Source organism: Formica exsecta, unplaced genomic scaffold (genome assembly GCF_003651465.1).
Source record: "Formica exsecta isolate Colony F162 unplaced genomic scaffold, ASM365146v1 scaffold72, whole genome shotgun sequence".
Lineage (NCBI taxonomy): Eukaryota > Metazoa > Arthropoda > Insecta > Hymenoptera > Formicidae > Formica > Formica exsecta.
Window position 1 is genome coordinate 4728662 of NW_021853485.1, and position 10805 is coordinate 4739466.

Below are 10805 nucleotides of genomic sequence, written 5' to 3' on the forward strand. Positions count from 1 at the left end.
ATATATATATATATATATATATATATATATATATATATATATATATATATATATATATATATATATATATATATATATATATATATATATATATATATATATATATATATATATATATATATATATATATATATATATATATATATATATATATATATATATATATATATTGCATACAAAATTTTATTGAATTGTTCTTATCTTTCGGCAGATGTTGAAATCGATAGGCTAGATTTGTCGATTCAATTACAAACTGATGACTCTATCTCAAATATAATACTACCACCATGTAACAGGGAGGCGAGTAATGTCAAAGATGTATACAATATATATGACATTATTCCAAGAAGTAAACTGGAAATGTTATATGAACATGCAATGGAAGTTCTTAATGGAAATCTAGAAGGGTAATTTAAATTTCTTTCTAAGTTTTTGTCTATATTTGTCTATTCTTATCTATATCCAAATCTGCAATGCTATTATACGACTACATCTTTCTGATTATATAGGAAGAGTACATTTTTTACACATGCTTTAAAATGTATTCAATCGGATCCAGACAATGTAAACAAGGTTGCTCTCTTAATCTATATTGAAATGGTTAATACATGGTGCGACATGTTATTGAAGGATATGAAGAAACGCGACGTTGTCGTGTGTCCAGTTTCTGAAGAAGTGAATCAGCACATCATTGACACATATAGCGTGCCCAGCGCGAACGGACTGTAAGTTTCAATTAAATGCATCAGTTGTAAGAAAAGAAATTTTAAGAGAATTTCTTTTACAGAATGAGGCCAAATATTATGAAAGATAAAGGTCTTGTACACTGCTTGATCCTTGCACTGATAATATCAAACTTTGAACTGGATCTTGAACAGTTTCGAGTTATACTTAAAAGGAAAACCGGTCTGAAAAAACTGATGAATTTTGTGAAAATCATTGGAGCAGTATCTTCTAAGAAGGATAAGAATATCATTATGCTTAAAGTTCCATTGCCTTCTCCAGTGTCTCTCGTTCAAAGAGGAAAGAAATCAAGAAAATCCATTCAATGATTTGATGAATTATGCAAAAATTTTATTTCTATATGATTGACAATATAATTTTATTTTTTTAATGTCTCAAGTATGTATATGAAAGACATTTTGTACAGTCATAAACTCGTGTTGATGAACTATGTAAATACATGAAATATACATATTTCATTATTATTACTCTGACATGAATTTAATAAAAGAATATACAAATTGCATTTTACATATCTTTTGAAGAAATTTGAAGAATATTGTTAAAATCACAGATAAGAGATTTTTTAATTGTTAAAATCACATATGAGATTTTTTTTCAAGTATACTAAATAAATTATTTTAAGTATTTAAATCAAAAAAATTTTTTTTTTTTTTGAAATTTTTCGCACATTACTCTTATCGACTCCATGCTAATATTGTGATTGTATCTGGCTTATCCTTGACATCGTAAAAGGTTAGGGAAGCGTTTAGAAATTGAAATTATCGTCTCACACAGATTTTCTAACTTGTTTCGAAATAGCAAACTGTTAATCACACAATTACGCTTTTCCGCATAAGAATCCAATATCTTGAACTTATACACACGAAATAATAATCTTTCGATATGATAGCCTTATTGAACGCGCGACTGTTAGAGGGAAGGGGAGGCAATCACGTTCGAAAGTGCATATCGCGCGTTGTGAAACACAGAGATTTATCCACTGCTACTTCGAAGAGAGCAAAAATGGTAAGCGAACCATTAAAATTTTTCAGTTAAAGAAAAAAGAATGTTTAAATCGAATGGCAAGGAAATTTCGAACAATTAAAGACGTTTTGATATAGATTTACTTGTGTTCGAACGAATCATTTGATAGTGAAAGTGGTACAGATGCTGCCGACCACTTGTTACACAAAATATTGCCGTTCTTGCGTATGAATATGTATATTAATAAAAAGTTTATCGCACGTTAAAATATTACCATATCTCGCGACTGAAATTCGCGATCGCGTAAAATAAAATAATCAAACCACCTTTGATTGTATAAGAGAATGTGTATTGCATATTATAATTTAAACACACACACACACACACTAATATTTTTTGTTAACTATATGTATTGATTTTATTAGAGTAATAAACTTACTCCGGAGGAAAGAGAGCAGAATTTGAATCCACTGCTCTCATCAGGATGGACTATTCAATCGGACAGGGATGCAATCTATAAAGAGTTTGTATTCAAGAATTTCAATGAGGTGTGTTGTATGCATCTGTTAATATTTATATACAATCATTATGTTACTTACAACATAATGAGTTGTTTACAGTTATACTTGTATATTTTAATTTCTAGGCTTTTGGGTTTATGACAAGAGTGGCCTTACAAGCTGAAAAGATGGATCATCATCCTGAATGGTTCAATGTTTACAATAAAGTAAATATTACTCTGTCTTCTCACGATGTGAATGGTTTGTCACAGAGGGATGTGAAACTGGCAACTTTTATAAACAAAGTTGCTGACAAATAAAACTCATTTGACTTATCTATTCTGACCTGTTAGAGCACTATCTATACATATACTTATTATATATATGTTAATGACAATAATGAGAGAAATATTTGTTATTACTGATTTGTAACATAAATATTATTATGTAATAAATTACCTTTCTTTAGCCCATTATACATACATATATTCTAAACTGCACATTTTTACAATATATACTCAGATTAAATATTTAACAGATTAAAATTACAAATAGCATAAGAAAAAAACACAATACATTTTATTATATGGTAAATAATTTATTCCCGAATAATTTACAAGCTATCATCTCTTTCAAAAAGTTCTTCATATACTAACAAACAAATTATTTGTGTTTAGTGATAACATCTAATTAGATCTGTTTCTCTCTGTCTTTACCTATTGTCCAGCCCTGTTTAATGATCTTTGTAAGACCAGGACCATTATAAATTAGCACAAGCAGACCAGCGAGAGTTGCGGCAGATAGTAGATTTAACATGAAGAACGCCACTTTTGGTACTACTGTGCCTACCACAATGGGCCGTGCATAATCGAGTATGATAGCTTCCAATCCCCTGAAATAAATTTATTCTCTTGAGTTTTCTATCTTACATATGCAAGAGATTTGTAGGAAGATAAATTTAAAAAAAGCACAAATTAACATCATTGAACAGAGAAAATTTATTACCAATGCGTGTGCATGACGACGGCAGCTGCCAATATTATATCAATAAATTTATTTTCGAAGAGCAGAGCGGCAGGTACTAGTGATAAGAAAGATGCAGACACTATTCTTTCTATCAGCCATACGCGTACGTGATCACCATGGGTACTTGCCACACGAGTTTGAGTCACACTGACTGTTGATTGTACAGGAAACTGGAATGAATAGAATGAATACAATAAAGTATTTTGTATAGATGTGTGTTTACTCTTATCCCTTTTAGAAAATTTTGTTATAACTACCAACCTTGGACAAGATACGGCATTTTGAATAATTCTTTGCATTAGGTATTATGCAACGATTCAGATTTGCAAGACTTGAAATAGATTTGGGGAAGGTTTGTGTTGGATTATATTTGCATATCTGGAGTAAACTAGCAGGTTTGACCAATGTCTCTGCAATAAAATCATAAATTGGCGCACTACAATTTTAACTGTATGTTTAATCATTATTTTTTTTAAATATATATATAATACTATATTATATGCTGCTACAAGAATACTCTTTATTAATATTATAATAAAAAATGAACCTTAACTTACAATAAAACATAATTAAAACGTTTCGAGAAAAATATATCCATTGATTGAAACTTTCTATACACTTCCTGCTCATTAGAGAGATTATGTAAAAGCATTTCTAGGTTATGTGAAGAAAATTCAGTCCAACTCACAAAATAAAGCAGATGCACGCTCGAAACTGTCACAGATTTCAAATAAAACTTACCAAGCTGTCGGACCTTGCGGAAAATGTTAACGTTAGCCACTCTTCCTAAATTCATTTTACACCAAAATCGCTTGTATCGTGTTTGACGTTAACTTGGATCAAGAGATAAGAGACAACCGCTCACAGCGATCGATTTTTATTCGAAACAACTCGCACCTATTAGAATGAAAGTAGATTTTCTAAAAAGAAAGAATTTTAATTTATGCATGTACATAAATATTTTTTCAATTAAATAAACATTCTTTTTACGTACACTTCTGCATAATCTCTACATTTAGGTTGCGTTCAAAAATCTTACCCGTAAGATAGAGTAGCATTTAATTGACCAATCAGGACAAAGAAATCTTCGCTCCTTTTGTCTTGATTGGTCAATTAAATGTTACTTTACTCCACTGGTAAGATTTTCGAACGCATGGTAGCAGCGTATGTTTCGTAGAAAGAGAAAATGTTGCAATCGGTATGTTGCAGATTCAATGTGAATAAACACGTATTATATATATATTATAGAAATATTTTATTAAAATAATTTATCTTTTGTCAAGCTGACATGTGTAACAACATTATAGATCAGTCATAATAAATAAAAAATTGTTTTAAAACGAATGGTCCTGTTCACGTATTGTTTCAGACTCTCAAACAATTTCAGATTTGATACGTTACGTTAATTTACGTTAGCGAACCACACGAACGAAGAATATTCTTTAGATATGGAGAGATTCAAGAAGATCGATTGGTATGTATAAATCGAGTGTCAATATGTATAGGATAAAAGAATTATTCCTCTTCTGTTCATTGTATAATTTGTATGATTTGAGCATATGTATATGTATGATTTGTATATAATTTGATAATTAAACGATTGTCTCTATAACATGTGCTCTGAAACTGATCGCAGAATATATATATATATATATATATACACACACATGCATCTTGCATTTTATAATTATTAAATATGACTCGACTACAAAACACATTATTGTAGGAATCCTGCATTAGAAGATATAATAGACGATGTATTCATCAAGGACGAGAGATTAGAGCAGGAGAGTGCAATGTACAGGATCATGAGAGATGATTTTACAGATCCGTTTGAAGATATTGAACAAGATTATGCTAATGTTAATATGGAATTAATACAAAAATTTCTCTCCGAAGATCCTCTCACTGATTCAGAGGAAGAAGAGGAGCAGAAAACCGACGACAGAAAAAGAAACAGAAAAAAAAAGGACATTGATATCGATTGTAAACAAAACCAAGAAAAAAGGCCGTATCTCCCTGGCATAAGAAAATTACCATTTAATTTCCCTAAAAGATCTTGTTTGACTAAGGCGGAGCAGAATATGTGTCTTCGTGTTTTATTGAAATTCAGCAATAAACAAAAGGAGTTGAGCAAGGAAGAACAATCAGAGATGGAATCTTACATAGTATGTAAATAAAGATAAATATTGTTTATTATAAATTTCTCTTAACAATGTCCTTTTTCCAAATAGAATTAAAACAAAAAAAAAAAGAAAATGCATTAATTAACTTTCAGTTATGAGTATAGTTTGATAAGTTTTTACTGTGTGACTTGTGCTTCTAAATAGGAATCAACTTTTTCTAGGCATTAAAAGACAAAATACTTGAAGAACAGAAAGAATTTTTAAACTTTGCCAAGAGCAAATGGAATGATAGTTTCAATTGGCCGATTAAATATAACAGATTTATAATATCTAAATGGAACACAAAGATGAAGAAGTTTAAAAAATTACCTAGATATTATATTGAATCTAAAAATATATCACTTTCGATGCAAAAAATTAATTCCACGTTTAATAAAAGCATTGAAATAAAATTTATATCTTGTTTACATCAATTAGTGAGTTATTATGAAACAATCATTGACGTTTAATTAATCAAATATATTAAATTTGGATGTATTTATCATTTCTTATCATTTTAGGGATCTTTTTCTAAGGTGATGTGGCCAAAGCTCGATCGGCCGAGTATGTTAAACGTAAAACCTGCAATATTGTTTAGCAAATATCAATGCGTCACACCTAACAAAGTGACGCAACATTTCAGATTACCCGTGAGCGACGATACATATTGCGAGAAACTTGCGATGGAAACCAAAGCGGATTTTGTTATCTCATCTAGTGGCCTTAAATGCCTACTAAACACTGATTCGTATTACTTGAATTCGTGGATCATACCGATTGTAATAAAATCGCATAATGGGAAAAATGTTGTCTACATCGATAAAAAAATACCGTCCAGCCTTGCCACAATACCGCAAAAAAACACTTGGGTATACAAGTACATCCTTAGGCACTGTTTTGCCGGTGCTAATAATGAAATGTTTAAAGAAAAGTGAGAGTTACAAAGTATAATAACATCATATAACAAAATTCGGATATATTATGAATGTATTATAATTATTATTTTAGAATGCAACACACAGAAGAGAATAAACCTGAAAAAGCTGCAGTCCATTCGGATATAGGCAATATTGATTTGGAATGTAGTGCTGAATTTAATGATTATCTTAAAATCTATGAAGAAGATTTGTATTCCGCAAATGCGGAAAAATCGGAAAATTTGGATGATCTAGCAAATGACAACGAGACAAACGATACCAAAACAAATGTAATGTACAAGCTTTTCACAATAGGGCCAATGGAATCTTTGAATTATGAATTGGGCAAACATGACGTGAAGACATATCAGATGTTGGTTCGTACGAAAATGGATGGCACAGAGGTAAGGATATCATTATAAGGTAATATTATTTACACTGTATTAATTAATAAAATTCATTAATTAATAAAATTCATTAATTAATAATCAGTATCAAATTGTGATACAAAAGTAATCATTTTTGCCAGGTATTGCCAAATGGAAAATCACAGTATGTAATGTTAACACCAAAAATGGAGCACCAGTTAGGATTTGGGGCCGAAGCCGTAACATTTGAAGAAGTATCACATCAGTGGGCGTCATTGATATTTAGACCAGAGACTTCGTTAGCTAGAGGTATTATTTCACAATTACATGAATAATTATATTGTAAAATTATTATATCAAACAATCATTTTTGTATTATTGTAGTCAGGATAGCAGCAGATACTTCAGAAATAATACAAATAGAAAAACACACTACAACATCATTAAGCAACGAAATGAGAAGACTTTATAATGTTAAAATAGAAGATTCTTTAAGTATTCTGCATAATATAATTGAAGGATTATCATCCTTGACTCCTGGTCGATATATTATGCGCCATGTTCCACAAAGAGGACCATTTGCATATGTTTATAAACAAGTTGGAGAACCTGAGTAAGTATAATGAATATAACAATCTCCTAATCTGTAAAAAAAAAAGTATATATGCATCAAAATATAAAGTTTTTCAAGGGAGTATATGTTTTGAAAATATATTTTTTCAGGAAAAATGTTTTTGATTTACAAATAGTTTGCCAATCTGCAATGTTTCAAACTGTACCTAAAACACCGTGGCCACACATTGACACTATATTAACAACACCAGCAATAAGGCACTTCAAGAAAATGCCTGCAATGTTTAACGCATATCAATCTTTTTCTGGTCAACCTAAAAAAAAGCCCAAAAAGATTGATTTTACCAAATCAGGTCAATAATATAATACTTAAAAAATTATAGCAAAATTGGAATACTGTAGAACCATTCTGATATCCGAGTACCATATAGTTAATATTTTATATCTATATACATTATATTATCTTATTCTCTCAATTATAACATAATCAGTTACCTGATGACGATAATTAAATTAATAGTTTAACATACTTGACTGATCGTGTATTAAAATATCTTTGATAAGAATTCTTAGAAATAATAAATTAAATGTGTTTACTTGAATTGAATATATGATAAATATCGTTTTTTTGTGTGCAATAATAATTTGCTTTACATAAATGAGATATTTACTTTAATACGTTTCATTAATTAAAGTGTGTGAAATTAACTATAAAGTATGAATATCTTTCTGTAGGATCTTCCTCTTTTGTTTGAAACAAGAATATTTCCTACAATGTTTACATCATAAATATGAGTTATGATATTTCATTTTAAAGCATTTGACATTACACAAAAGATATATATAGATATATATATACAATATAGTCGAAAATATGAAAAGAGAAAGAAGAAACTGTAACTCTAAAAACGATATATATATCAAAATTTATAATAAATTCTCTAATGAAGGATTTAAGGCGGTTATTTTCATAAAAGTCTGTATAAAGTTTTTCAGGAATTTTTAAATTAATATGATAAAATATGTATGACATTTTTAAAAGATCAAAGAAAAAAGAAACTTCTATTATTGTCAAAAAATATGTCAACATATTAATCATTTTGGATTAACCAAATTAAAGTTTTACAACTTGAGATGAAAAGTTTTTGAAGAAAGAAAACTATCATCTCTCTGTACTTTATGTTATCCCAGGCAAAGTGATTGAAAACATATATTGAAATGTTTACAAGTTTTATCAGTGAAAAAATTTGATACAAAGTTTCCATATATGATGTTGCTGGCTTTTAGCAATATAGCAAAAATTCGTTAATAAAAAAACAGCAGATTGATGATAAAAATTAAATGGACTCAGTTTAATATAAATTGCCGGTAAAAATCGAGCAAAATCTTTGTGTTCGACAGATTCTGCTATATTTCTATTGTCACAATATATGTGTGTGTGTTGCATATTATATTCACAAACTTTACTAAGTTTAATACAGATTTGATTGAGAGCAAGGATTGATTGTAGCAATCTGCTATAATGTCTGCTTTGCAATCTTCTAACAGATTGCTGAGATTTACTTATTGGAGAGAGGAGGATCCTTTTTAAATATGTGTATATAATATTATATATGTATGCATATAATATATATATTTNNATATATATAATTGTTATATGTGTCTATATTTTATTCGTATTTTTGTATAATCGTTTTACAAAATAAATAAAGCCCAAAGTATATATCCGTAGTATAAATATGCAAAAAAATTTTCTGATATCTGGACATTCGATTATCCAGACACGTTTATTTATTAATTCGGATAATGGAGGTTCTACTCTATTTCCATTAATATTATATCGAATATGTAATACTCATAAGATGTATATTGAATCAATCTCTTCTCATTTCTAGCACCTCGAAGAAGTCTTCGGCTAAAAGAAGTGAATGAAAAGTAAAAGATAAAATGCAACAAAATTTTTTTTTAAATTTTCGTTTCGAGAAGAGTTTTGCTCTTTCCAAATATCTGTTGTTTATTTTATAATCCATTCTTTACTTCTATTCTTCATTATGCTCTTACAATGCCCTTTCTTTTGCACTGCTCTTCCTACTTTACACAATCATGAAATTAAAATCGCATAAATCTTTGACACATACATTGATATACAATACGGTAAAAAGCAATGCAAGGGAAGAGTAAAGCGAAGAATATTTAATTACATGTGCAATTGATGCAGTATAAAGTATATAACTATAATTTTGTTCATATATATATATACAAAGTATAATATGGAGAGGATCAAAGGATAAAAAAACATCTAATAGTTCCCACTATTACTCTAATGGCATATGTGCAGAAAGAAAATGTTTTGTTTTTTATTTGCTGTTTGATTTTAAATAAGAAAAGAAAGAAGGTATAATTATATAGGGGAAATGTTAGTGGGAAAAACACTGAAATTTACTTTATTGATGTTATTTGATTTATAATTTTGTCTATACATGTTTATAATCTTCATTAATGCATAATTAAATAAGTATATTAAAGGTAAATAAACTTTCAAATAAACTTATGCTTTGACATGCATATATTGAATATTTGAATTTTACTTTTTTGTTGGATTACATTATTTACAAGTTATTGTTATTTATAATATTGGGACTTGTTGATATGTATGTATATTTTTTCTTTATATATACGTGACACAAGGCAAGAAAAAACAAACAGCATAGAATGTTTTCTTTGATTTTATTCCTATCAATTTCTTACTCCTATATCTATTTATTTAATTTATGAGATTCTTTATATAATTTTTTTATTTTTCTATCTTTAATTTTTTCTTTATATAAATTCTTGATAAAAATAAAAATTTATAAAACATAATAAAAAGTATATATGTATATATATTAAAAACATGTAATTATTTTATGAACAAGATTGGAACGCCGGATATTAAAACATTTTACTATATAAATGCAATAGAGATTTTACACACACAAAAAAGTATTACGAAAGTAGTATTTGAAAATGCGATCTCTTCTCTCTCTAATTTCTTATTAGAACACTAAGCGATATTAAGTTGGAATCTGTGTAGGCGTATATAAAAAAATTGCTTTTTATAGATACAATTACCGTGCATAAATAGGACAAAGTATGTGTAAGCCGTAATTGCTTCATCAAAATTATGTGGAAACCAGAGAAAGAAGTGCCTTCTTGTAATCTCCAGAAGTGTCTCCCTATAATATATATATTCATTAATACAATAATTAAGTACCAACAATTTTTTCTAAATAACAAAACTTGAATTATGTAAAGAAATTTTTTTGGAAAGAAACATAATATTTGGGGAATACACTTACAGCTATCCAGTTTTCCAATGATTTTCCATAGCGTTCCTCGAATGCTTTTTTAATATCGCCCAAGTCGATTTCGCTTCGAGATACAATGATACGGATCAACGTCCGATCCTTCGTGCCTATGCCATGCATACTGGTGTACAAACGTTCAGCAAAGAATCCAACCTTTGACTTCACACATTTTACTGTCAATCAGAAATTACAATGTTAT

General features: G+C 28.7%; 4 protein-coding genes across 6 annotated transcripts in view; 2 read left to right on the forward strand and 2 right to left on the reverse strand.

Moving 5' to 3' along the window:
- LOC115243667 overlaps nt 1–2683 on the forward strand; it is a 5883-nt gene extending 3200 nt beyond the window's left edge. The window contains exons 5-7 of the mRNA XM_029820828.1: nt 788–1004; nt 2136–2258; nt 2357–2683. Of these exons, the coding sequence (XP_029676688.1) occupies nt 788–1004; nt 2136–2258; nt 2357–2530 (514 nt within the window). The 3' untranslated portion in view covers nt 2531–2683. The remainder of the gene's footprint in view (nt 1–787; nt 1005–2135; nt 2259–2356) is intronic.
- Nucleotides 2684–2787: 104 nt separating this feature from the next.
- LOC115243666 (succinate dehydrogenase [ubiquinone] cytochrome b small subunit, mitochondrial) lies at nt 2788–4318 on the reverse strand. The gene is made up of 5 exons (XM_029820827.1): nt 4231–4318; nt 3978–4156; nt 3498–3646; nt 3216–3406; nt 2788–3102 (listed from the first exon to the last, which is right to left on the reverse strand). Exons 2-5 carry the CDS (start codon nt 4030–4032, stop codon nt 2901–2903), a joined length of 597 nt encoding a protein of 198 aa, XP_029676687.1. The 5' UTR covers nt 4033–4156; nt 4231–4318; the 3' UTR covers nt 2788–2900.
- A 34-nt stretch (nt 4319–4352) lies between these two features.
- Nucleotides 4353–9844, forward strand: LOC115243663. Of its 3 annotated transcripts, none has more exons than XM_029820821.1 (10): nt 4353–4434; nt 4606–4710; nt 4963–5404; nt 5584–5838; nt 5923–6332; nt 6410–6722; nt 6848–6995; nt 7071–7299; nt 7410–7612; nt 9155–9198. In XM_029820821.1, the coding sequence occupies exons 2-10, from the start codon at nt 4685–4687 to the stop codon at nt 9196–9198; spliced, it is 2070 nt and encodes a 689-aa protein (XP_029676681.1). In that variant the 5' UTR covers nt 4353–4434; nt 4606–4684. The 3 variants fall into 3 exon arrangements, with proteins under 3 accessions (XP_029676681.1, XP_029676680.1, XP_029676683.1); XM_029820823.1 differs by having other exon boundaries at nt 4434–4452; XM_029820820.1 differs by having other exon boundaries at nt 4392–4710; nt 9155–9844.
- Nucleotides 9845–9967: 123 nt separating this feature from the next.
- Nucleotides 9968–10805, reverse strand: part of LOC115243665 (annexin B9) — a 14445-nt gene continuing 13607 nt past the window's right edge. Inside the window, exons 6-7 of the mRNA XM_029820826.1 lie at nt 10598–10779; nt 9968–10474 (exon numbers count right to left, since the gene is read on the reverse strand). Coding sequence (XP_029676686.1) covers nt 10421–10474; nt 10598–10779 — 236 coding nt within the window. The 3' untranslated portion in view covers nt 9968–10420. The remainder of the gene's footprint in view (nt 10475–10597; nt 10780–10805) is intronic.